General features: G+C 49.5%; 1 protein-coding gene across 1 annotated transcript in view; it reads left to right on the top strand.

Moving 5' to 3' along the window:
• Positions 1 to 27,084, top strand: part of LOC144487640 (uncharacterized) — a 34,662-nt gene extending 7,578 nt beyond the window's left edge. The window contains exons 4-9 of the mRNA XM_078205717.1: positions 3,526 to 3,608; positions 7,527 to 7,590; positions 13,954 to 14,298; positions 14,620 to 14,964; positions 22,103 to 22,211; positions 23,774 to 27,084. Of these exons, the coding sequence (XP_078061843.1) occupies positions 3,526 to 3,608; positions 7,527 to 7,590; positions 13,954 to 14,298; positions 14,620 to 14,964; positions 22,103 to 22,211; positions 23,774 to 23,846 (1,019 nt within the window). The 3' untranslated portion in view covers positions 23,847 to 27,084. The remainder of the gene's footprint in view (positions 1 to 3,525; positions 3,609 to 7,526; positions 7,591 to 13,953; positions 14,299 to 14,619; positions 14,965 to 22,102; positions 22,212 to 23,773) is intronic.
• The last annotated feature ends 257 nt before the right edge of the window (positions 27,085 to 27,341 follow it).

The raw sequence follows: 27,341 nt of genomic DNA, 5'->3' as shown, positions 1-27,341 counted from the left end.
CCGACCTCCTCAGAAGACAAACACGGGACACGGTGGACAGAGTACCCTTCGTTGTCCAGTACTTCCCCGGAGCGGAGAAGCTACAACATCTTCTCCGGAGCGGCACGGTAGCACAGTGGTTAGCACTGCTACTTCACAGCTCCAGGGTCCCGGGTTCGATTCCCGGCTCGGGTCACTGTCTGTGTGGAGTTTGCACATTCTCCTCGTGTCTGCGTGGGTTTCCTCCGGGTGCTCCGGTTTCCTCCCACAGTCCAAAGATGTGCGGGTTAGGTTGATTGGCCAGGTTAAAAAAAAATTGCCCCTTAGTGTCCTGGGATGTGTAGGTTAGAGGGATTAGCGGGTAAATATGTGGGGGTAGGGCCTGGGTGGGATTGTGGTCGGTGCAGACTCGATGGGCCGAATGGCCTCCTTCTGCACTGTAGGGTTTCTATGATTTCTATGATTTCAACATGGCCAGATGCTCGTCTTCATCAATGACAAGGCCATCCCCACACCCCCACATCTTGCCTTCAAACGACTGCACAATCTGAAACAGACCATTGTCTGCAGCAAACTACTCGGCCTTCAGGAGAACAGTGACCACGACACCACACAACCCTGCCACAGCAACCTCTGCAAGACGTGCCGGATCATCAACCCGGATGCCATCATCTCACGTGAGAACACCATCCACCAGGTACACGGTACATACTTTTGCAACTCGACCAACGTTGTCGACCTGATGCACTGCAGGAAAGGATGTCCCGAGGCATGGTACATTGGGGAAACCATGCAGACGCTACGACAACGGATGAATGAACACCGTTCGACAATCACCAGGCAAGACTGTTCTCTTCCTGTTGGGGAACACTTCAGCGATCATGGGCATTCGGCCTCTGATCTTTGGGTAAGCGTTCTCCAAGGCGGCCTTCACGACACGACAGCGCAGAGTCGCTGAGCAGAGACTGATAGCCAAGTTCTGCGCACATGAGGACGGCCTAAACCGGGATCTTGGGTTCATGTCACACTGTCTGTAACCCCCACGACTTGCCTGGGCTTGCAAAATCTCACTGTCCTATCTGGAGACAATATACATCTCTTTAAATCATAGAATCCTACAGTACAGAAAGAGGCCATTCGGCCCATCGAGTCTGCACCAATCACAATCCCACCCAGGCCCTATCCACATATCCCTACATATTTACCCACTTATCCCTCTAACCTATGCATCGCGGGACACTAAGGGGCAATTTAGAATGGCCAATCAACCTAGCCCGCACATCTTTGGACTGTGGGAGGAAACCGGAGCACCCGGAGGAAACCCACGCAGACACGGGGAGAATGTGCAAACTCCACACAGACAGTGACCCGAGCAGGGATTCGAACCCAGGTCTCTGGAGCTATGAAGCAGCAGTGCTAACCACTGTCCGACTGTGCCGTCCAACTTTAACCTGTGCTTAACGCTGTCTCCACTCACATTGTCTGTACCTTTAAGACTTGATTACCTGTAAAGACTCGCATTCCAACCATTATTTTGTAAATTGAGTTTGTGTCTTTTGTGCCCTGTTCGTGTACAGAACTCCCACTCACCTGATGAAGGAGCAGTGCTCCGAAAGCTAGTGGCTTTTGCTACCAAATAAACCTGTTGGACTTTATCCTGGTGTTGTGAGACTTCTTACTGTGTTTACCCCAATCCAACACCAGCATCTCCAGATCATGAACCCCTTTAATACAGGAACCAGACTCTGGGTTTATCTGATGTTTTTATTCTGTTTATTTTTAATTTATTCTGTATTGTTTAATCCCTGCGGCGCTGTCGGTCTGACAGTGGAAACCGATTGTCCTGGTTTGCATTGGACAGCCACCAGCTCAGTCTGTGTCTCTGGATCTGTTCCCACTCTGCACTGAGTCTGCACCGCCTTCGTCATCCTCCCCTGGGGCTGAGGGCGGAGTCTGGACTGTGCCATTGTGGGACAGGGGGGAGTGAGGAATAATGTCCCAGCCTCTGTCAGGAAAAGCCGGGTTAAAAGCTGCTTTTCCCCTGAAGGGATTGGAGTGAAACAACAATCCGAGTGCCGGCTCCCGGGAAACTGTCCACCCCACACCCGGGGAGAGGGAGCAGAGAGCGGGGATGGTCAGCACCCCCCTCTCTCTGTGTGGATGGAACCGCAGCAGGTCCCGCCCCCTGACAGTGAGTGCGTGCTGCCTGTTGTCGGGGTGGAGATGGCGGTCTGGGACTGGGGGAAACACAGTGAGAAGTTTCACAGCCCCAGAGCTGATCCCTGTGCGGGGGGAATGGATGGAAAGGAGCTGCAGGGACTGTCAGTGTCTCAGAGCCGGGGGAAAGGGGGAAACTTTCCTTCATCCTCACCCCCATTCAGCTCTTTATTCTCTGTCTCTGAGCCGGGGGAGAGTTTGTTTATTTCAGGAGTTTTGTGTTTCTCCCCCTGAGGGAGAAACCTTTCCTTTAGCATCCACTGGATCTGGGCCTGATATCCGCGCTGGGGGGGGGAGCCTGGGTGGGGATTTGGGGTGAGGGGGGGTGTGTGTGGCTGGGGTGGGGGGGGAGGAGGGAGCCTGGGAGAGGGGGTGGGGCTGGGTGAGGGGGGAGGGGATTTGGGGTGGGGGGATGTTGGGGGGGAGGGGATTTGGGGTGGGGGGATGTTGGGGGGGGAGGGGATTTGGGGTGGGGGGATGTTTGGGGGGGAGGGGATTTGGGGTGAGGGGGGGGTGTGTGTGGCTGGGGGGGGGGATTTGGGGTGGGGGGATGTTGGGGGGGAGGGGATTTGGGGTGGGGGGATGTTGGGGGGGGAGGGGATTTGGGGTGGGGGGATGTTGGGGGGGAGGGGATTTGGGGTGGGGGGATGTTGGGGGGGGGGGCGGTGTCACTGAGTTGTTTTTCAACGGGAAACAAAATGGCCGCGGGAGGCGGGGCTGTTTCTGATTGACAGCCGGATTCAGAATCTGATTGGCTGTCCCGCTGAGTCTCCATTCAATGAAGTGGTGGAAATTCTCAGAGTTGAGCTTTCCAATGGCATTTCTCTTCAGAACTTCTGTCTTTACATCAATTTCCAGCAGGTCAAGTATTTTTAGTGTCAATTCTATTGAGAGTAATTATAATGATTATCTTTCTCTTCTGTTCCCAGTGCCACATTCTTCAATAAAACCTCCCAAAGCCACAACCTCCAGTCTCCCCGAGAAGGACGAGGGCAGCAGGAACATGGGGAACACCATCACCTCCAAGTTCCCCTCCCAGTCTCACACACACCGTCCCCACTTGGAGATATATCGGCCGTTCCTTCATCGTCACTGGGTCAAAATCCTGGAGCTCCCTCCCTAACGGCACCGTGGGAGCACCTTCACCACACGGGACTGAAACCGTTCAAGAAGAAGCCCCATCACCACCTTGGACACTGAAACAAGACCAACAGCAACTAAATGGAGCGATCAATGTGTCCTGGGCACTGAAGTCAACTCAATCACAACAATGAGGAAGGGCTTGTTTATTCTGAAGCGTGGATATTATTACAAACCGTGAGCATTGAGACCACACGGACAGTAAAACATGTTCCAAATCACAGCAACATGAGGAGAGCCCTCCCCAGCCAACAGTTCAGTCTGTCTCAAAGGTAAGTGTCAGTTTTTTCTCCTCATTTGAACATTGTTCTAATATTAAAGAGTGATCTGAATTTTTATAGCGGTTTATTTAACAATTATCACCTGTTAGAGGTGGAGATTGATGTATAAATACTGCAAATAAACTAGTAACAACTCAGCGATTCCACTTCCAACAGTGGGTGTGGGATCCCTGAGGAAACCGGAGCACCCGGAGGAAACCCACGCAGACACGAGGAGAATGTGCAAACTCCACACAGACAGTGACCCAAGCCGGGAATCGAACCGGGTCCCTGGAGCTGTGAAGCAGCAGTGCTAACCACTGTGCTACCGTGTCGCTCTTGTTCAGTTTTTATTCACCACGTGAGCTCGACAACATCGCCATCTGCTGGCTGTGAGGTGTTGAGGGGTGAACATCCCATGAATCTCCAATGATCTTGGCCATTTGTAAAAGAAAAAGTGAGCTCCTGCAAAAGTGCAAACGCAGCTGGTTGCTGTAAGATAAAGTGAAGTAAATTCTTAGCTTGAAAGCTGTGTTGTTTTGTCAAGGTTCGTTTTTCAGAGACCCTTACGTACTTGATGCAAGAGCAAGACACTGATCTGTACAAGAAAACCCAGTCCTTTATTTTCAAGCAAGTACAAGCTTTTGGAGGATTGCTTTACTAACTCAGCACAGCGCTGAATTTCGCTAAGCAATACTCTCCGAACAGGGGGGGAAGTTCCTCCCTTTATACTCTTTCTACAGCAATCGGTCACGTACACAGTATAACTTCACCCAGATCACGTGCTCAGCAACAGTAAATACAAAGACAGGATGTGAGTAAAAATATGTCGTAAACCCACCCCCTGTTGCCATGGACACCAGGTCCCGCCCCCCTGTGCGTGAGTGCGTGCTGCCTGTTGTCCGGATGGAGATGGCGGCCTGGGACAGTGAGATGTTTCACAGCCCCAGGGCTGATCCCTGTGCAGGGGGAATGGATGGAAAGGAGCTGCAGGTACTGTCAGTGTCTCAGAGCCGGGGGGGAATGGATGGAAAGGAGCTGCAGGGACTGTCAGTGTCTCAGAGCCGGGGGGGAATGGATGGAAAGGAGCTGCAGGGACTGTCAGTGCCTCAGATCCGGGGTGGAATGGATGGAAAGGAGCTGCAGGGACTGTCAGTGTCTCAGAGCCGGGGTTCAGGCTCTGGGTTGGGAATGAGGGTTTGCTCCTGGAGACAGTGTGGGGATTAGTCAGAGAGGCTGCAAAGTGACCAGAGTCAGGATGGTGTGAAGCAGCTGGAAATGTCCAGGGGGGGCGGGGGGGCTGTGAGCTTTGGGGGGGGGGTTCGGGGTGAATGAGTTGTTGGTCTTTTGGTTGCGATCCAGCCCAAGGTGGGGTACAATGCCTTGTCTTGTCAGTTTGGATCTTGTTTGTCTCTGTTTTGGGGAACATTTGGATTCAGTTTGATTTTGGAACAAGGAATGGATTTGGGTTTTCCGCTCTGCAATGGTTTTGTGCTGTCAGTAAAATCCGGAGCGAGGATGATGGTGGGGGGAATGTGGAGATCCGGAGGATGAACTTGTACAGTGCGCATGCTCCTCTCCCGGGTCCGGCACTCCTGTGTCACTGCGCAGGCTCCTCTGCCGGGACCGGCACTGCTGTGTCTTCACAGTAGAAGACATGAGTAATATCCCAACAATTCAGGAAAGTCAGGGGGCAGAGTTGAATATGGTTGCCATCACAAAGGAGAAAGTGCTAGAGAAACTAAAAGGTCTGAAAATTGATAAATCTCCGGGCCCAGATGGGCTACATCCTAGAGTTCTAAAGGAGATAGCTGAAGAAATAGTGGAGGTGTTAGTTATGATCTTTCAAAAGTCACTGGAGTCAGGGAAAGTCCCAGAGGATTGGAAAATCGCTGTTGTAACCCCACTGTTCAAGAAGGGAACAAGAAAAAAGATGGAAAATTATAGGCCAGTTAGCCTAACCTCAGTTGTTGGCAAAATTCTAGAATCCATCGTTAAGGATGAGATTTCTAAATTCTTGGAAGTGCAGGGTCGGATTAGGACAAGTCAGCATGGATTTAGTAAGGGGAGGTCGTGCCTGACAAACCTGTTAGAGTTCTTTGAAGAGATAACAAATAGGTTAGACCAAGGAGAGCCAATGGATGTTATCTATCTTGACTTCCAAAAGGCCTTTGACAAGGTGCCTCACGGGAGACTGCTGAGTAAAATAAGGGCCCATGGTATTCGAGGCAAGGTACTAACATGGATTGACGATTGGCTGTCAGACAGAAGGCAGAGAGTTGGGATAAAAGTTTCTTTCTCAGAATGGCAACCGGTGACAAGTGGTGTCCCGCAGGGTTCAGTGTTGGGGCCACAGCTGTTCTCTTTATATATTAACGATCTAGATGACGGGACTGGGGGCATTCTGGCCAAGTTTGCCGATGATACAAAGATAGGTGGAGGGGCAGGTAGTATTGAGGAGGTGGGGAGGCTGCAGAAAGATTTAGACAGTTTAGGAGAGTGGTCCAAGAAGTGGCTGATGAAATTCAACGTGGGCAAGTGCGAGGTCTTGCACTTTGGAAAAAAGAATAGAGGCATGGACTATTTTCTAAACGGTGACAAAATTCATAATGCTAAAGTGCAAAGGGACTTGGGAGTCCTAGTCCAGGATTCTCTAAAGGTAAACTTGCAGGTTGAGTCCGTAATTAAGAAAGCAAATGTAATGTTGTCATTTATCTCAAGAGGCTTGGAATACAAAAGCAGGGATGTACTTCTGAGGTTTTATAAAGCACTGGTTAGGCCCCATTTGGAGTACTGTGAGCAATTTTGGGCCCCACACCTCAGGAAGGACATACTGGCACTGGAGCGGGTCCAGCGGAGATTCACACGGATAATCCCAGGAATGGTAGGCCTGACATATGATGAACGTCTGAGGATCGTGGGATTATATTCATTGGAGTTTAGGAGGTTGAGGAGAGATCTAATAGAAACTTACAAGATAATGAACCCGAGGAAATAGTCAAAGACTATTTCCTCGGGTGGATGGAGCTATTACAAGGGGGCATAACTATAGGGTTCGTGGTGGGAGATACAGGACGGATATCAGAGGTAGGTTCTTTACGCAGAGAGTGGTTGGGGTGTGGAATGGACTGCCTGCAGTGATAGTGGAGTCAGACACTTTAGAAACATTTAAGCGGTTATTGGATAGGCACATGGAGCACACCAGGATGATAGGGAGTGGGATAGCTTGATCTTGGTTTCAGATAAAGCTCGGCACAACATCGTGGGCCGAAGGGCCTGTTCTGTGCTGTACTGTTCTATGTTCTATAGGATGGACGTAGGGAAGTTGTTTCCATTAGCAGGGGAGACTAGGACGCGGGGGCACAGCCTTAGAATAAAAGGGAGTCACTTTAGAACAGAGATGAGGAGAAATTTCTTCAGCCAGAGAGTGGTAGGTCTGTGGAATTCATTGCCACAGAGGGCTGTGGAGGCCGAGACGTTGAGCGTCTTCAAGACAGAAATTGATAAATTCTTGATTTCTCGAGGAATTAAGGGCTATGGGGAGAGAGCGGGTAAATGGAGTTGAAATCAACCATGATTGAATGGTGGAGTGGACTCGATGGGCCGAATGGCCTTACTTCCGCTCCTATGTCTTATGGTCTTATGGTCTGCGCATGATCCTTTCCCGGGTCCGGCGCTGCTGTGTCATTGTGCAGGCTCCTCTGCCGGGACCGGCACTGCTGTGTCACTGCGCAGGCTCCTCCCGGGAGCGGCGCTGCTGCGTCAGTGCGCATGCTCCACTTGCGGGCGCGGACCTGGCTCCAGCCGAATGCGCCCCTGTCCACCTTCACCCAGGGGCGGGCCCGAACACGCATGCGCTGAGCCCAGCTCTGATCCATCATCAGGAAGTGAATCAGTTGTAAAGGGGGTAACTGTGTTTTCTTGTTGCAGGGACACACCTTCCACAAACTACTCCTCCTGCTGCTGCTGCTTAGTGTTGTTGCTGCTGTTCCAGGTAAGAGCTGTGACTGCTGCAACATTTCAGCTCTGATCAAAGGGATGGGGGGGATCAGGAATACATTTTGCTTTAAGCTGCTGTGTGAACTGCAAGTGGAGCCATTGAGAGAGTGGGGGATTGAACTGGGAATTGTCTGGGAGCATGGGGAGTAGAGTCAACAGGACTGGGAATTGGGCTTTGGGTCCTTGGAGGGGACAGAGTCTGTCATTGAGGGAGTCATCACAGCAGCTTCACATCACACACTATGATCATGAGTTGTTTTGACGATTCCCAGGTTGGGCTGAGCTGTCTGGCTGGGATAGCCCCCTATTGTCACAAACCAGGGTGAGGAGGGATGTGTGGCCCCATGTCTTTACTCAACCCACCCTGGTAACAACAAAGGTTTCATCTAACAAGGTTCCCTTTTCCCTGGGACCCCTTTTCCCTGGGACCCCTTTTCCCTGGGACCCCTTTTCCCTGGGACCCCTTTTCCCTGGGACCCCTTTTCCCTGGGACCCCTTTTCCCTGGGACCCCTTTTCCCTGGGACCCCTTTTCCCTGGGACCCCTTTTCCCGAGCCAATAGCTTCAAAGGGACAAATTCAACCAGGTTTTCTTAAATTAAGCTGGAATAAGATTATAAATTATTAAAAGGGTAAAAGAAATGGGAAAACACATGCGTCTGCATTCATAAGTTTTAGAAATTAGGTCAATAGTTAGTAAATATAAAGAAAAAAAGATTACAGGGAACAATCCTTGATTTACGAGGAATAGATGATGATGATGATGATGCATTGTAGCCGTTGCGATTCTTTTCAGTATATTTGGCTTTTGTTGGTAAACAGTTGATTCTTTTGGTTTGGTAGCGATTTCTGTTCTTTACCTAGCTGCGATCCTTCTGCTGGCTTATTGATTTTCGGAGCAAGTTTTAGATAGGCCTGCAAAACTGCCTATTGTTTTACAGGTGCCCTGCCTTACTATAGCACCTTGAAATGGATAACAGGTCTATCACATGAGGAGAGACTAAGTCAGTTTGGATTATACTCCATTGGAGTTTAGAAGAGTGAGAGGGGATCTCACAGAAACCTTTAACAGGGTTAGACAGGATAGATTCAGAAAGAATGGTGGGGAAGTCCAGCCTAGTGGTCATAAGAACATAAGAAATAGGAGCAGGAGTAGGCCATCTGGCCCTTCGAGCCTGCCCCGCCATTCAACAAGATCATGGCTGATCTGAAGCGAATCAGTTCCACTTACCCGCCTGCTCCCCATAACCCCTAATTCCCGTGTCGATCAGAAAACTATCTACCCGTGATTTAAACATATTCAACGAGGAAGCCTCCACCACTTCAATGGGCAGAGAATTCCAGAGATTCACTGCCCTCTGAGAGAAGAAGTTCCCCCTCAACTCTGTTCTGAACCGGCCCCCCCTTATTTTGAGGCTGTGCCCTCTAGTTCTGGTTTCCCTTCTAAGTGGAAAGAATCTCTCCACCTCTACCCTATCCAGCCCCTTCATTATCTTATATGTCTCTATAAGATCACCCCTCATCCTTCTAAACTCCAACGAGTACAGACCCAATCTGTTTAATCTCTCCTCATAAGCTACACCCCTCATCTCCGGTATCAACCTGGTGAACCTTCTCTGCACTCCCTCCAAGGCCAATATATCCTTTTGCAAATAAGGGGACCAAAACTGCACACAGTACTCCAGTTGCGGCCTCACCAGTGCCTTGTACAGTTGCAGCAAGACCTCCCTGCTTTTATATTTTATCCCCCTTGCGATAAAGGCCAACATTTCATTCGCCTTCTTGATCACCTGCTGCACCTGCAGACTGAGTTTTTGCGATTCGTGCACAAGGACCCCCAGGTCCCTCTGCACAGTCGCACGATGTAATTTTTCTCCATTTAAATAATATTCCAATTTACTATTATTTCTTCCAAAGTGGATAACCTCACATTTGCTAACGTTATATTCCATCTGCCAGATCCTCGCCCACTCGCTCAGCCTATCCAAATCTCTCTGCAGACTTTCCGCGTCCTCCACGCAATTCGCTTTCCCACTCACCTTCGTGTCATCAGCAAACTTGAATACCCTACATTCAGTCCCCTCCTCCAGATCATCTATGTAAATGGTAAACAATTGAGGCCCCAGCACCGATCCCTGCGGCACGCCACTGGTCACCAACTGCCAACCAGAAAAGCACCTATTTATCCCAACTCTCTGATTCCTGTTAGATAGCCAATCCCCAATCCACGCCAACACCTTACCCCTAACTCCGTGTACCCCAATCTTCTGCAGCAACCTTTTGTGAGGCACCTTATCGAACGCCTTCTGGAAATCTAAAAACACCACATCCACCGGTTCCCCTCTGTCAACCGCACTAGTGACATCTTCATAAAAGTCCAGTAGATTCGTCAAACACGACTTTCCCTTCATGAATCCATGCTGCGTCTGCTTGATCGAACCATTCTTATTCAGGTGCTCTGTTATTTCCTCTTTAATAATGGACTCTAGCATCTTCCCAACTACGGACGTTAAGCTAACCGGCCTGTAGTTACCCACCTTTTGTCTACTTCCTTTTTTAAACAGCGGCGTAACAGTAGCTGTTTTCCAGTCAGCCGGCACTACCCCAGAGTCCAGCGAATTTTGATAAATTACTACTAACGCATCTGCTATTACCTCAGCCATTTCTTTCAGTACCCTGGGATGCATTCCATCCGGGCCCGGGGACTTGTCTACCTTCAGTCCTATTAGTCTACCAAGCACCACCTCCTTAGTAATAGTAATTGTATTAAGGACCTCCCCTCCCACCAACTCTCGATCTCTAATATTCGGCAAACTATTTGTGTCTTCCACCGTGAAGACCGACACAAAGAACTTATTTAAAGTCTCAGCCATTTCCTCGTTTTCCACTATTAAATCCCCCCTCTCATCTTCCAAGGGTCCAACATTCACTCTAGCCACTCTATTCCTTTTTATATACTTGTAAAAACTTTTACTATCATTTTTTATATTTTGAGCTAGTTTAGTTTCATAATCTATCTTTCCTTTCTTAATCACTTTCTTAGTCGTTCTTTGTTTTTCTTTAAAGCTTTCCCAATCCACTAATTCTCCACTATTTCTGGCCACTTTGTACGCATCTGATTTTATTTTAATACTCTCCTTTATTTCCTTCGTTATCCACGTCCGGTTATCCTTTTTCTGACAGTCCTTCTTTATCACCGGAATATATTTTTGCTGAGTACTTAAAAAAATCTCCTTAAAAATCCTCCACTGTCCCTCAGCTGTCCTACCTACCAGTCTGCTCGCCCAGTCTACATTAGCCAATTCCACCCTCATCCTATCGTACTCCCCTCTGTTCAAGCAGAGGACACTGGTTTGGGACCCTACTTTCTCACCCTCCATCTGTATCAGAAATTCCACCATATTATGATCACTCATCCCAAGAGGATCCTTCACAAGAAGATCCTTAATCCTACCTGTCTCATTGCACAGAACCAGATCCAAGATAGCTCGCTCTCTCGTAGGTTCTGTAACATACTGTTCAATGAAACAATGCCGACAGCATTCCAAGAACTCTTCCTCAAGCCCTCCACGTCCAATTTGAGTCGACCAATCAATATGTAGGTTAAAATCCCCCATGATTATTGCCGTTCCACTTTTGCACGCATCCATTATTTGCTTGTTTATAGCCCTCCCCACCTCTAAGTTATTATTTGGGGGCCTATAGACCACGCCTACCAGTGTCTTTCTCCCCCTACTATTCCTTATCTCCACCCACAACGATTCCACGTTTTGCTCCTTAGAGCCTATGTCGTCTCTCACTACCATCCTGATATTATCCTTTATTAACAAAGCTACCCCACCTCCTTTTTCTACCGGTCTATCCTTCCTAAATGCCTGATAACCCTGTATATTCAGTTCCCAGTCCCGGTCACCCTGCAACCACGTTTCTGTGATGGACACTAGATCATATTCATTTGTATGGTTTTGTGCCATCAACTAATTTACTTTGTTTCGAATGCTTCGTGCATTCAGGCAAAGTGTCTTTATGCCAGCCTTTATCTGGACCCGGTTTGTTGAAGCGCTACTAACATCTCCCAATCCCTCTCCTCCTTTAGCTACTTGTTTATTCACTATACTCCTGGCATTAGAGTAGACACCTCTCAATCCTATGGTCTGACCTCTCCCCTTCTCTGTTCCCAGTCCACCTGCCCTCTTGCACTGCCTATAACCCTTCTCTGTTTGCGAGCTACCTTCCTCACTCTCAGTCACGTCACTTTGATCCCCTCCCCCCAACCTATCTAGTTTAAACTCTCCCCAGTAGCCTTAGCCAACCTTCCTGCCAGGATATTGGTCCCCCTGGGATTCAAGTGCCACCCGTTTTTAGTATACAGGTCACACCTGCCCCTAAAGAGGTCCCAATGGTCCAGGAACCTGAATCCCTGCCCCCTGCACCATTGCCTCAGCCACACATTCATCCTCCACCTCACTCCATTCCTGTCATCACCTTCCCGTGGCACAGGCAGCAATCCCGAGATTACTACTTTTGCTTTCCTCCTTCTCAGCTGTCTCCCTAATTCCCTATACTCTCTTTTCATGTTCCCTTCCCCCTTCTTACCCACATCAGCGGTACCAATATGTACCGCTACCTCCAGCTCCTCTCCCTCCCACCTCAGGATTTCCAGGAGTCGACCAGCGACATCCTGGATCCCAGCCCCAGGGAGGCAGACCACCATGCGAGACTCCCGCCTGCCTCCGCAAAATCACCTGTCCGTCCCCCTGACTGTCGAGTCCCCGATTAATACTGCCTTCCTCCTCTTTTCCTTAGCCCTCTGAGTTACAGGGCCGGACTTCACCCCGGAGACACGGCCACTGCTGCTTCCCCCAGATGGGCTGTCCCCCCCAACAGTAGTCAGACAGGAGTACTTGTTGTGTAGGGGCACTTCCACCGGGGTGCTCTCAATCACCTGTGTTTTACCCTTCCTGGCTGTCACCCACTTGGCCTCCTCCCGTGGCCCTGGTGTGACCACCTGATGATAGCTCTTGTCTGTCACCTCCTCATTCTCCCTCACCTGCCTAAGATCGTCAAGCTGCAGTTCCAGCTCCCTAACACGGGCCCTCAGGAACCGCAGTTCGACACACCCCTCACAGATGTGGATGTCCGGGAAGCCAGGTACCTCCAGGACCTCCCACATACTGCACTGCGAGCAACACACTGGCTTAACACACATATTTCACCCTTTCTTCCAAGGTACACAGAGAAAAGTAAATTATAAATTAAGAAAAAAAGAAACTCACCCCTGCTCGCCCTTTCTGCCTAAGCCCGATGAGCCAAAGCCCCTCAGTTCTCACTCAGCTCCCTCTCACTCCGCTGCCCGCTCCCAACGCTGCCCGTTAGATAGTGGGGCCTGCCTTTTAAACCTCCCGTGCACTAAAAAAAACTCAAAAGACCCTTCCCAGTAAACCCCGCGGCCACTGCCGGTTTCGCGCCAACATTTTTAATTAATTAAATAAATAAATAACACCCGCGAAAAAGTACTTTAAATTAAATCTTACCCCAAAAATCCTGTCACCAGTCACACCTCTGCCTTTCTCCAAAACTTATCCTCAAACTCATAGTTTGAGGATAAGGGGTAAACCTTTTTAGAGCTGAGGTGAGGAGAAATTTCTTCACCCAGAGGGTGGTGAATGTGAAATTCATACTACAGAAAGTAGTTGAGGCCAAAACGTTGTGTGATTTCGTGAAGTAATTAGATATAGTTCTTGGGGCTATTTGGGGGGAAAGGGGGGGGATCAGGATTTTGAATTCAATGATAAGCCATGATCATAACGAATGACGGAGCAGGCTCGAAGGGCCGAATGGTCTACTCCTGTTTCTAGTTTATGTGGCAAACACCCAGTTGCTAATTCTCAGCACACTGACTGACAGGCATAATGGGAGAACACCTTCTTCCAAGAGGAAAACGGGATACTGGTCTGTCCAGGAAATTAGCACCCACATACTTTGAGATGAAAAACTTGCTTTGTCACTCAGATTTCGGATGCTTTTTATCAGTAACGTATCTGGAAGCAGATAGGAATGTTCCATTGCCCCCCTCGAGAAATCCCCTGTAGCCATTCCTGTCCGTGGCAGGTTGTGAATTTTCAGCAATCTTCACTGTCTGGTGTCCATTTTTAAAATATACAAATATCCAGCACAAGCTGGGTTTAGTTGAAGGCCCTCAATGCCTGAGCTTTAACCTTCCCACACAAATGAAAGCAGTGAGGTACTGATCAGTGCTTCTTGTAAATCAAGCATGGCAGTGTAACCATGTGAAGCTTGGGATGTAATGTACCAGCAGGGAGGTTATATCTGTGGATAAATACTTTCAATCTTTTCCAGGTGACTCACATTTCCCAGTTTCTGGGTTCCTTGGGGAGCAGGTTGTGCTGCCCTGTACCTACAACGGGAATGTCCCAGTCTCAGATTTACTGGTAATCTGGGGGACACCCAAACATAAATTTTTGCACAAATTTGTCAATGGAAACGATGATTTGAGGGAACAAGACCCACGGTTCAGAAACAGAACAAAGCTGTTCAGAGATCAACTGGAACAAGGAAACTGGTCAGTTCTGCTCTCGGACCTCAGGGAGTCAGACCAGAGCGAGTACGAGTGTCAGATTTACAAGAGGATTGATAAGCAAATTCATTGGGAGAAAGTTGATTCAGTCGATCTCTTTGTAACAGGTGAGAGGTTTCTATTTCAGATATTCCACATTTATGATGCAGTGACTGTATTATTAAAATTATTTCGAGTCTTTTGAACATTTCAGCAGTTGTTTCACTAGATAGACAGCGAGTAACATTGGAAGGTTTGAAATACTGTGTGATATTTTACCAAAGAATGATTGTGTGAGAGTGAGTGGTGCGGGTCACTGTTCCCTGTAACTGGTCCTTCAACTACCCAGAATTGTTATTTCTGTTTCTGAGTCTCACCGTCCTGTCCCTCAGATACGGAGTTCAACAAGGAGGTTCTATCCATTTATAAATACTTTCAATCTTTTCCAGGTGACTCGCCTGTCCCAGTTTCTGGGTTCCTTGGGGAGCAGGTTGTGCTGCCCTGTACCTACAAAGGGAATGTTACCATCTCAGATTTACAGGGAATCTGGGGAACTACCAAGGGTGATATCTTACACAGAGTGGTCAATGGAAACGATGATTTGACACAACAAGATCCACGGTTCAGAAACAGAACAAAGCTGTTCAAAGATCAACTGGAACAAGGAAACTGGTCAGTTCTGCTCTCGGACCTCAGGGAGTCAGACCAGAGCGAGTACGAGTGTCAGATTTACAAGAGGACGAGTGCAGGATATTATTGGGAGCAATTTGATCTCGTCTATCTCTCTGTAACAGGTGAGAGGTTTCTGTTTCAGTATGTTTCTGTATTTAATCTCTGATTTTATGGGTTCAGTTGTGCAGTGGTTATGTTACGAGACCCGTAATCTGGAGGCCTGGTCTAATAATCCCGAGAATGTGAGTTCAAATCCCACCATCACACTTTCAGAATTTAAATTCAGTTTATTAAATAAAAATCTGGAAATATAAAGTTGGTCCCAATAAAAGTGACCATGAAGCTATTGGATTGTTGTAAAACCACAACTGGTTCACTCATCTTCTCCTTCTATGACAGTCCCTCAGGGTCGAGGATGAGTTGCTTCTACTCCAGGGAGGTGGGTTCTGCAGTTGGCTGAACAGTCCAATCCTGGAGCCGCAGACTCTGCCACAGGTTTGGCAGCTGGTGTTTGATGAGATGGGCGGGTGGGTGGGACGCTCTGGATTCTGCGCTCTCTTTCCGCTGTTTACGCTTGGCCTCTGCGTGGCTCTACTCAGTGACGCTCGAGGTGACTGGTGCCTTTGCGGATGCTTCATCTCCAGTTTGTGCATTCTAAGACAAGTGATTCACACATGTCGATGGGGATGTAGCATTTATTTAGGGAGGTTTTCAGAGTGTCCTTGCAGCTTTTTCTCTGCGTGCCCTCATGATCACTTACCATTGCAGAGCTCAGAGCACTAGTTTCGGCAGTCTTGTGTCGGGCGTGTGGACAATGTGACCTGCCCGTCGCAGCTGGTTAGTGTGACTGATGCCTGAATACTGGGGATAACAGCCTGGGAGGCCATGCTCACATTGATACGCCTATCCTGCCAGTGGTTTTGCAGAGGCAACGTTGGTGATATCTCTCCAGGGATTTGAGGTGTCTGCTGTACATTGTCCATGTTTCTGATGCATACAGGAGGGTGCACTGTAACCATGAGCTGGATTGGAGGTCTCAGGCTTCGAACACTGTGTTGCTCAGGTGTCCGAAGACTGCACTGGCACATTGGAGTTGATGCTGGATTTCATTGTCAATGTCTGCTCGTGCCGGAGGAGGTGGGAAATGATCCACATTGTCCAGGGGCTCACCGTGGATCCTGATGGTTGGGGGTTGGGGGCAGTTTAATGTAGGAAGAGCGGGCTGGTAGAGAACCTGTGTTTTCCAGATGTTTAGTCTGAGGTCCATTCTCTAATATGCCTCAGTGAATGTGTTGACGATGGTTTGTAGCTCGGCCTCTTGGTCTTGGCTCTGCACACACCAGAGGCGTCGGAGTTTGAACAGTTTCCTGTTTCACTCCACTCCAGCGGGAAGCTTCAAGGTGATGGGATGGAGTGTTGCTGTGAGGAAGTGATGCACTATCAATCAAACAAAGACTAGTTTGTATGCAGGCTTTTATTCGCAAAAGACTTGGAGCACACCCATGCTGATGAACTGGTCCAGAGACTGAGGCAGGGGGTGGGGAGCAGTCACCTTTATACCTGGACAGGGTGGGGGGAGGAGTCTCAGGCAGGGCCGGCAGGGGCATGTCCAGGCATGTCACACACACACACACACACACACACGCAATAAGCTAACAGTGGTTTACCACATTCACCCCCTGCTTTTAAAAAAGAGTCCGGCGGGGGTGAGGTGGTTGGATACTTACAGAATTACAATTCTACAAATTCAGTCTCTCTGGGGGCTTGATCTGACGCCGCGACCGCCGTTGTGCCGGTTGTGGTGTCGGTTCCGGTGCTGCGGTCTTGGTTCAGGCGCCAGGCCGCAGTCACTCGAGTCGTCTGTAGTCCCTTCCGATTGTCGGGTGCGTGATGGCGGCTCCTGGGGCTCAGGCGTGCTGTATACGGGGGTTGGGGGTGTGGGGTTGTGGGTCGTCGTGGTCCCTGGGGCACCTGCGGGTGCCAGGTCTCAAATGGAGACCGTGTCCTCCCGCCCGTCGGGGTACGCCAAATAGGCGTATTGGGGGTTGGCATGGAGGAGCTGGACCCTTTCGACCAGGGGGTCCGACTTATGGGTCCTCATGTGCTTCCGGAACAGGACAGGGCCTGGGGACGTCAGCCACGACGGTAGTGAGGTCCCCGAGGAGGACTTCCTGGGGAAAAAAAACATTCTTTCGTGAGGGGTAGCATTGGTAGCTGTGCAAAGGAATGATCTAATCGCGTGTAGTGCATCAGGGAGGACCTCTTGCCAGCGGGTGACTGGAAGACCTTTAGATCTCAGAGCTAGTAAAACGGCCTTCCAGACTGTCGCGTTCTCCCTCTCTACCTGTCCGTTCCCCCTGGGGTTGTAGCTGGTGGTCCTACTCAAGGCTATGCCTTTGGAGAGCAGGTACTGTCGCAGCTCACCACTCACAAAGGAGGATCCCCGGTCGCTATGGATATAGCTCGGGAAACCAAACAGGGTGAAGAGGCTGTGCAGGGCCCTGACGACCGTGGCTGAGGTCATATCCGGGCAGGGAATAGCGAAGGGGAAACGTGAATATTCGTCAATGACGTTGAGGAAGTATATGTTACGGTCAGAAGAGGGGAGGGGGCCCTTGAAGTCGACGCTTAGGCGTTCAAAAGGGCGGGTGGCCTTTATGAGGTGTGCTCTGTCTGGCCGATAGAAGTGCGGCTTGCACTCTGTGCAGGCCTGGCAGTGTCTGGTTATAGACCTGACTTCCTCAATGGAGTAGGGCAGGTTACGGGCTTTAATGAAGTGAAAAAACCTGGTGACCCCCGGGTGGCAGAGGTCGTTGTGGAGAGTCTGCAATTGGTCTATTTGTGCGCTGGCACATATTCCCCGGGACAGGGCGTCTGGGGGTTCATTGAGCTTCCCGGGCCAGTATTAGATGTCGTAATTGTAGGTGGAAAGCTCGATTCTCCACCTCAATATTTTATCAGTTTTGATCTTGCCCTGCTGCGTGTTGTTAAACATGAATGCAACTGACCGTTGGTCCGTGAGTAGGGTGAATCGTTTACCAGCTAAATAGTGGCGCCAGTGCCGTACAGCTTCCACTGTGGCTTGGGCCTTTTTCTCGACAGAGGAGTGTCGAATTTCAGGGCCTTGGAGGGTTTGTGAGAAGGAGGCCACGGGTCTGCCCGCCTTGTTAAGGGTGGCGGCTAGGGTGAAGTCAGATGCATCGCTCTCCACCTGGAACGGGATGGATTCGTCTACAGCGTGCATCGTGGCCTTCGCGATATCCGCTTTGATGCGGTCGAAGGCCAGGCAGGCCTCTGCCGTCAGGGGAAAAGAGGTGGATTTGATGAGCGGACGGGCTTTATCCGCATAATTGGAGACCCACTGGGCGTAATACGAGAAGAAGCCCAGGCATCTCCTCAGTGTTTTGAGGCTGGTGGGGAGGGGAAGTTCCAGGAGGGGACACATGCGGTCGGGATCGGGACCGATGACCCCGTTTTCCACAACACAACCAAGGATGGCGAGGCGGCGAGTGCAGAATACGCACTTCTCCTTATTATAGGTCAGATTTAGGAGTGTGGCAGTGTGGAGGAATTTGTGGAGGTTGGCGTCGTGGTCCTGCTGATCATGGCCGCAGATGGTGACGTTATCCAGGTACGGGAAGGTGGCCCGCAGCCCGTTCTGGTCTACCATTCGGTCCATCTCACGCTGGAAAACCGAGACCCCGTTGGTGACGCCGAAGGGGACCCTAAGGAAGTGATAGAGGTGGCCATCCACCTCGAAGGCAGTATATTGGCGGTCTTCCGGGCGGATAGGGAGCTGGTGGTACGCAGATTTTAAGTCAATGGTGGAGAACACCCGATATTGCGCAATCTGATTAACCATGTCAGATATGCGGGGAAGGGGGTACGCGTCCAGCTGCGTGTAGCGGTTAATGGTCTGGCTGTAGTCAATGACCAAGCGATGTTTCTCCCCAGTCTTAACAACTGCTACTTGGGCTCTCCAGGGGCTGGTACTGGCCTCGATGATCCCCTCCCCTAGGAGCCGTTGTACTTCGGACCTGATAAAAGCCCTGTCTCCAGCACTGTACCGTCTGCTCTTGGTGGCGATGGGCTTGCAGTCGGGGGTGAGATTTTCAAACAGTGAGGGAGGGGCGACTTTAAGGGTCGAGAGGCTGCAGGTGGAGCGCGGTGGGCGATCTAAGAACTGGTGATTGCAAACAGAGAGTGGGGGAAAAGGCCCGTTATACTCCATGGTGACGCTCTTAAGGTGACACAGGAAATCTTTTTGGACCACCATCGTCCACGATGCGCCCCCGTGGTCGGGGGTGTCGGCCTCGAGATTACGGAAGGCCACCTCTAACGAGTCGGCAAGCGCTACAGTCTTTTGTAGATCCAGCCCACCCTGTTCCAGAAGCCTGTGCCTCGTACAGTCAGGGTCGCCACGCAGTACCCGAGGACATCCACCGAGTGGGACTTTGAAGCCATGGAGATCGTTTGCTTCACTGGCAGTAAAGGGCGTAGCGACTCTGTGTTAGGGTGAATAAAGCTCTCTGTACTCCCACAGTCAAATAAACAGTTTGTAGTGCGACCATTTACCTCGATGTCCACCATGGACCTGGCGAGTTGGTGAGGCCTGGATTGGTCCAGGGTAACTGAAGCCACCATTGGATTTTGCGACGTGGCTGAAGGCGTCCAAGATGGCGGCCCGCACGGCTCACACGCAGCTTAAGGCGTCCAAGATGGCGGCCCGCATGGCTCACACGTGGCTGAAGGCGTCCAAGATGGCGGCCCGCATGGCTCACACGTGGCTGAAGGCGTCCAAGATGGCGGCCCGCATGGCTCACACGCGGCTGAAGGCGTCCAAGATGGCGGCCCGCATGGCTCACACGCGGCTGACGGCGTCCAAGATGGTGGCCCGCATGGCTCACACGCGGCTGACGGCGTCCAAGATGGCGGGTCGCAGGCGGCGCTACTGGGCTTGGAGGTCGACTTCGCCCTGCATACCTTCGCGTAATGGCCCTTCTTTCCACACCCGGAGCAGATCGCATCCTTCGCCGGGCAGCGTTGTCGGGGGTGCTTCCCCAGGCCGCAGAAGTAGCACTTCAGGCCTCCAGAGACTGCCGCAGCGGTCGGGTCATTGGTGGGACGTGGCGTGGCGTAGGCCTTCGGCCCTCCCGAGTACAGAGGTGGCGGCGACCGCGGTGTCCACGATGCGCCCCCGTGGTCGGGGTGTAGGCCTCGAGATTACGGAAGGCCACCTCTAACGAGTCGGCAAGCGCTACAGTCTTTTGGAGGTCCAGCCCACCCTGTTCCAGCAGTCGTTGTCGGATATAGTTTGACCTGATACCCGTGACATAGGCATCTCTGATTAAGTCCTCAGTGTTTTGGGCGGCTGTTACGGCCTTGCAGTTGCAGGCCCTGCCAAGTGCTCGAAACGCACGCAGGAATTGGTCCCCCAATTCTCCTGGCTGTTGTCTGCGAGTAGCCAGAAGATGTCTGGCGTAGATTACATTAGTCTGTTTGTTGTACTGGCCTTTTAAAAGTTTGATTGCATCCTCGTAAGTTTCAGTGTCTCTAATCATCGAGAATACTTGATCGCTTACCCGGGCGTGGAGCACGTGGAGCTTGTCGGTTTCGGTCCGGACGACGGAGGCTGAGGCGGTGAGGAAAGTTTTGAAACATCGCAGCCAGTGATCGAAGCTGTTCGAGGCTCCTACGGCTTGAGGATCCAATTCTAATCTATCGGGTTTTAGTATCTGCTCCATCCCAAAACTTATTGCGAATAAAATTGATGCACTATCAATCAAGCAAAGATTAGTTTGTATGCTAGAACAAATAGGCTTTTATTAGCAAAAGACTTGGAGCACACCCATGCTGATGAACTGGTCCAGCGACTGAGGCAGGGGGTGGGAAGCAGTCACCTTTATACCTGGACCAGGGGGGGAGGAGTCCCAGGCAGGGCCGGCAGGGGCATGTCCAGGCATGTCACACACACAGGCAATAAGCTTAACAGTGGTTTACCACAGGAAAATGAGAAGATGTTGGTGCAGTGATGCAGCCCTGTTTGATCCCAGTTTGCGCACGTATTGGGCGTGTGGTGGTTCCACTGGTGAGGGTCACCGTTTGCATGTCATGGTGGAGCAGGTGGAGAATGGTGATGAATTTCTGTGGGAAGCCGGGTTTGAGGAGGATGTTCCACAATCCCTCACGGTTGACAGAATCGAAAGCCTTTGTGAGATCGAAGAAGGCCATGTACGGAGATTGATGCTGCTCCCTGCACTTTACTTGGATTTGCCGCGCGCTGAAGATCATGTCCATTGTGTCTGTTAACAGGCAAAGCCACACTGAGAGTCAGGGAGGAGCTTTACAGCCACTGGGAGGAATCGTTGAGGAGTATTGTTGCGATGACCTTTCCCATGGCAGAGTGTAGGAAAATCCCTCTGTTATGTCCACAGTCCGACCCGTCTCCTTTCTTGAAGGTGGCGTTTGTCTTCCCTGCCGAACACACCTTTCTAAAGGCTTGTTCCCCTCCCAACTCGAGCATTGACATCACTGAAGAGAACCAGCTTGTCTCCCTTTGGGATGTGGGACAGCGATTGGTCAAGGCTGGAGTGGACTGTTTCTTTTGTCTTGTCCGTTAAGTCTCGGGTTGGGGTGTTGGCACAGACGGCTGTGATGAGCTGTTTCTGGGGCAGGGTGAGCCGTAGGGTCATGAGCTGTTTGCTCCCCCTGCAAGGGGGGGAGGGGTGGGTTCATTGAGACGTTTTGACCAATTTGTTTTTTATGGCAAAGCCAACACTGTAGAGACGACGGTCTTCTTTTGGAAGAAGGTGTATCCACCACCTTGGTCTTTAAGTTGGCCTCCTCCTGCCCATCGTGTCTCGCTCAGGGCGGACATGTCAATGTTGCAGCGCCGGATGTTCCACCGAATCCCGAGATTTTCCACCGGACATTAGAATGAAGTTCTTGCTCTATTGTAGTGGGCTGTTTGGGTTTAAGGGGGAGTGAAGAGGGGGCGCTGTTGCTGCTCAGTGTCCAGTTATCTCTATTGGAAAGCATGTATCGATCACATTGTGGGGCAGTGTGTGTGTGCAAGGAGCTGTGGGGTGACCTGGTGTGTGTGTGATTATCGGTGTCTAAACTCCCACATCCCTCCAGGACTAGAATTAACCAGGGATCTGTTTGTACTGGGGATGGTTCTGAAACACTCGGTGCTGAAGGTCTCTGCTGTTAGTTTTGAGAGTGTGTCCCAGTCTGTTAATGGCTTCATTCTGTCTCTAGATCCTGGACCCTCTACTGGAGCAAGTGTTGGATTGGGAATCGGAATTCTTGTTGCTGTTTTTGTTGTTGCTGGAATTGGGATTTACATATTCCGAAAGCGACAAAGACGGTGAGTTCCAGAATGTTCCACTGTTTCCATTGGGATCCTGTTTTTGGTTTATAATGTTTGTTCAATGTTGCTGAACTCCAGAACTGTCCATTTACTGAGCTGTGAGGATGCTTCAATCCACCCTATCATTGAGCAGCGTTAACCAGTCACTTCCAGCTTGTCATCCTCTTGCTGCTGAACAGTCCCCGTGGACTGGAAAGGAGCGAATATTATCCCACTGGGAGAACCAGTGGATGAGGAATGTATCTGGGATTTCAGAAGGTATTTGATAAGGTGCCACACAATAGGTTGTTCCACAAGACGGGCTCAGGGGATTGGGGGTAATATAGCATGGATTGAGGATTGGTGAGTGGACAGAAACAGAGGAGGAACAATGGGTGATTTTTGGTTGGCAGGATGTAACTGGTGCTGCCGGGATCAGTGCTGGAGCCTCAGCTAATCACAATCCATGTCAGTGACTTATTACACTCCATCCCTTCATATATGTCGAAGTTTGCTGAAGATGTAACCCTGGATGGGAAAGTAAGCTGTGTGGAGGACACAAAGACACAAAGAGGACACAAAGCTATAATATGGGCAGTCTGAATTTTCCACTTTGCTGGGAAGAATGGAAAAACAGATTAGCTGGCAGACTGGAAAATGTTGGTATTCTGAAGGATTTTAGTGTCCTTGTGCGTGAATCACAGTCTCCCTGCAGGGCAAGCAGGCAATTGGGATGTTGGCACACAGACTCAAGGGGCCGAATGGCCACCTCCTGATTTTATCGTTTATTTTCTATTTTTACCAAATTTTGAATGATGTTGTTTTCCCATCTCTCACAGAATCCTATGAATGGATTATCCGACAACTCTTGCGATCTCTGAAATTCTGTGCTCTCGCACGTCCCTCGGTTTCTACCGCTCCACCATTGCTGATCATGCCTCCAAAAGCCTGGGCTCTAATCTCGGAAAATCCCTTCCTAAACCTTGGACTCTCTCTCCCTCCTCCACTATAATGCTCCTTTAAAACTTATCCTTCTGCCTGAATTTCTCCCTCAGTAACTCAATGTTAAATATTGTTTATCTTTCTGTGAAGTATTTCTGGGTGTTCTATAAAGGTGCTATATAAATGCAAGTTGTTGTTAGTCAATCACCTCCTGCACTTTTAAAACATTCCCCTTAACCCGGACATCAGAGGATTCAGTCACTGGGAAAGCCATCTCGGATTTCCTTGTCTCACTCAATATCCACATCTCCGTGCTCACCGCCTATCCCCACACACTCCCCTCACAGTGGCAGCAGGAACTATTGCAGGGTTCTCTAACTCTATCCTCTGACCCTCCCTCTGTGGGTCAGCACAGCTCCTGTGGACTGTCCAGCTCTTGCCCGTTGCCTCCTCTCCTCTACACTCTGTGCTCCATCACTGTGCAGCTCCTGTGACCCATTTTCCAGCTGCCATTGGTACCCAGGATGTTGCGTGGAATTTAATGGGTCTGTGCTCCTGAACGGCTCCTTTACTCACCTGGCCAAAGTGTTGGATTCTTTTCATGTAACCTGAACTCTGCTGTTTTTTTCCTCTCCTAGGCAACCAACCAGATACAGCATGAATCAAAATGAAACCTCTAATGATGTCCCTTTGACAGGGGAGACCTGTTAACGTGAAGCACGGGGCCTTGTGACAACAGCAGCTGAGCATCAGGATGGAGCGTCTGGAGATCTGGACGATCTGGAGGAGGGGACTGAGTGTAGGGTAACAAAGTTTGCAGACTACACAAAGATAAGTGGAAAAGTGAATCGTGTGGAGGGCGTAGAAGGTCTGCAGAGAGATTTGGACAGACTGAGTGAGTGGGCGAGGATCTGGCCGATGGAGTATAACGTTAACAAATGCGAGGTTATTCACTTTGGAAGAAATAATCGCAAATTGGATTATTATCTAAATGGAAAGAAATTACAACATGCTGCTGTGCAGAGGGACCTGGGGGTCCTTGTGCATGAGACGCAAAAACCCAGTCTGCAGGTGCAACAGGTAATCAAGAAGGCAAATGGGATGTTGGCCTATATCGCAAGGGGGATAGAATATAAAAGCAGAGATGTCTTGCTGCATCTGTACAGGGGATTGGTGAGGCCGCAGCTGGAATACTGTGTGCAGTATTGGTCCCCTTATTTGCGGAAGGATATATTGGCCTTGGAGGGAGTGCAGAGAAGGATCACCAGGTTGATACCAGAGATGAGGGGTGTTGATTATGAGGAGAGACTGAGCAGATTGGGTTTGTATTTGTTGGAATTTAGAAGGCTGAGGGGGGATCTTATAGAGACCTATAAGATAATGAAGGGGCTGGATAGGGTAGAGATGGAGAGATTCTTTCCACTTAGAAAGAAAACTAGAACTAGAGGGCACAGCCTCAAAATAAAGGGGGGTCAGTTTAGGACAGAGTTGAGGAGGAACTTCTTCTCTCAGAGGGTGGTGAATCTCTGGAATTCTCTGCCCACTGAAGTGGTGGAGGCTTCCTCGTTGAATATGTTTAAATCACGGATAGATGGATTCCTGATCGGTAATGGAATTGTGGGTTATAGGGATCAGGCGGGTAAGTGGTACTGATCCACTTCAGATCAGCCATGATCTTATTGAATGGCGGGGCAGGCTCGAGGGGCTAGATGGCCTACTCCTGCTCCTATTTCTTATGTTCTTATATTCCACTGTGCCACCGTGCCGTGATAACCTTCAGGAAGAACCATTGTGGAAGGGAGCCTCAAGCTTTCAGCTTCAAGAGGGAGTTTGGTCTCCATTCATGCCTGGCCAGTACGATTAGGCAATGACATCTCCACAACTTCACTGGAAGTCACTAGATTAGTATTGTTCGTTTAAACCTATGCTGAGGAATTTGTAGTGGTAGCAGAGGAAGGTAGAATCATTTGTGTGTTTTAAACAGGGTGTAGTCGTGATTTTATATTTAATTAAGAAGTGATTTGATTCAATGGTGTTGTGTCTTGTCATTCGAGGATCTCAGTCAACATGGATTACTTCTTCCACCCTCCAATCTGTAGGAACTGTTCCAGAGTTCATCGAATTTTCACAGGTGACCACCAATGCATCCAGTATTTCGAGGGCCACTTCCTTTAATACTCTGGGATGTAGATCATCAGGCCCTGCTGATTGTCAGGCTTGAACCCCATTAATTTAGCCATTTTCTTACAAATACTGATTTCCTTCAATTCCACCCTCTTGGTTCCCTAACGTCTCTGGGAGGTTATTTGTGCATTCTTTTGTGAAGAGTGAACCAAAGTATGTGTTCAATTTGTGACGATACTGTGCCTTTAAGAAATGTATTTGTATCATGGTTCTTGTGGAAGGGTATGATTAAGACCTACTTTGTTGAATCAGTATCAATCTGTCTGTTCCAGACAGTCCACATGCTGGGAATGTAGAAGGATAATTGATCCTAGATATTTGGGTATATGATTTAGCTGAGCTGATACAATTCGGTTGATTGTTTGGGTTGTCCCCAGGGGTTTTAGAGTAGGGTTTAATTAGGTTGATTGACAGGCTGAGTCATGAGTTAATGGGAGGAGCTACACTTACACTTGGGTCTGCAAGGGGACTCTCCCTCTCTGGTGACTATAGTTTGAGACCTGCTAGAAAATAGATATCTCTCCCCAGAGGTGTTCTGGAGGCTTGAAGTCTGGCAGCCCATGCACCAGAACATAGGCCTATTGTTTGCGAACTGATTTTGAAGAGGGGTTTGTGCCTCTGAGGAATATTGCTTAAATTTCAAAAGTTCATAAGATATAGGAGCAGAATTAGGCCATTCGGCCCATTGCATCTGCTCTGCCATTCGATCATGGCTGCTATGCTCCTCGTCCCCATTTTCCTGCCTTCTCCCCATAACCCTTCAACCCATTACCAATTAAAAATCTGTCTAACTCCTCCTTAAATTTTGCTCACTGTCCCAGATCTACTGCACGTTGGGGTGGTAAGTTCCACAGATTCACAACCCTTTGGGAGAAATAGTTTCTCCTCAACTCTGTTTTAAATTTGCTGCCCCTTATCCTAAGACGATGACCTCTTGTCCTAGAATGCCCCACAAGAGGAAGCATCCGCTCCACGTCTACTTTATCCATACCTTTTATCATCTTGTAAACCTCAATTTGATCTCCCCTCATTCTTCTAAATTCCAGAGAGTACAGGCCTAAACTGTTCAATCTCTCTTCATACGACAAATCCCTCATCTCTGGAATCAATCTAGTGAACCTCCTCTGAACTGCTTCCAATGCCACATCTTTTCTCAAATAAGGGGACCACAACTGTGCACAGTACTCCAGGTGCAGTCTCACCAAGGCCTTGTATAGTTGCAACAGTACTTAAAAATATGAACTAATAGAGCTAAGTTAGCAGTTAAGAATTGTATCTTGTCATGATTAAGTATTTTCATTTGGTAATATGGGCGGCACGGTAGCACAGTGGTTAGCACTGCTGCTTCACAGCTCCAGGGACCTGGGTTCCATTCCCGGCTTGGGTCACTGTCTGTGCGGAGTTTGCACATTCTCCCCGTCTCTGCGTGGGTTTCTTCCGGGCGCTCCGGTTTCCTCCCACAGTCCAAAGATGTGCGAGTTAGGTTGATTGGCCATGCTAAATTGCCCCTTAGTGTCTTGAGATGCGTCGGTTAGAGGGATTAGCGGGTAAATATGTCGGGATATGGGGGTAAGGCCTGGGTGGGATTGTGGTCGGTGCAGACTCGATGGGCCAAATGGCCTCTTTCTGCACTGTAGGGTTTCTATGTTTCCAAAAGTGAAGCTAATTATTTTTGTTATATTTTAAATGTATTGTTGAAATAAAATTTGTTTCAATAAAAGCTTCCTAGTGTGTCAGTGAAGTGAAACACTGGATTCTGATAGGCTGCCGAGTCAGCTGTGTCGATTGGTCACTTGCTGTGTGAGATGGTAACTTCCAAAATATCCCATTGATGAGTGGGAACATCAGGTAGTTTCCGATGAATTTATTAACTTGTTCTCAGTGTGGGTGATGCTGCCGGAGCTCCATTCGCTGTCAATCTTTACGTACCCTCTATTAGACACTGGAGGATGAGGTGGAAAGTGTACAAAGTTATCATTTTAAAAGTTGAGAACATATTTCTGCTCCTTTCTTTAATAAAAG

This window comes from Mustelus asterias, unplaced genomic scaffold (genome assembly GCF_964213995.1).
Source record: "Mustelus asterias unplaced genomic scaffold, sMusAst1.hap1.1 HAP1_SCAFFOLD_944, whole genome shotgun sequence".
Taxonomy (NCBI): domain Eukaryota; kingdom Metazoa; phylum Chordata; class Chondrichthyes; order Carcharhiniformes; family Triakidae; genus Mustelus; species Mustelus asterias.
The sequence above is the reverse complement of the archived record's forward strand: the minus strand, read 5'-3'. Positions and strand labels throughout refer to the sequence as shown.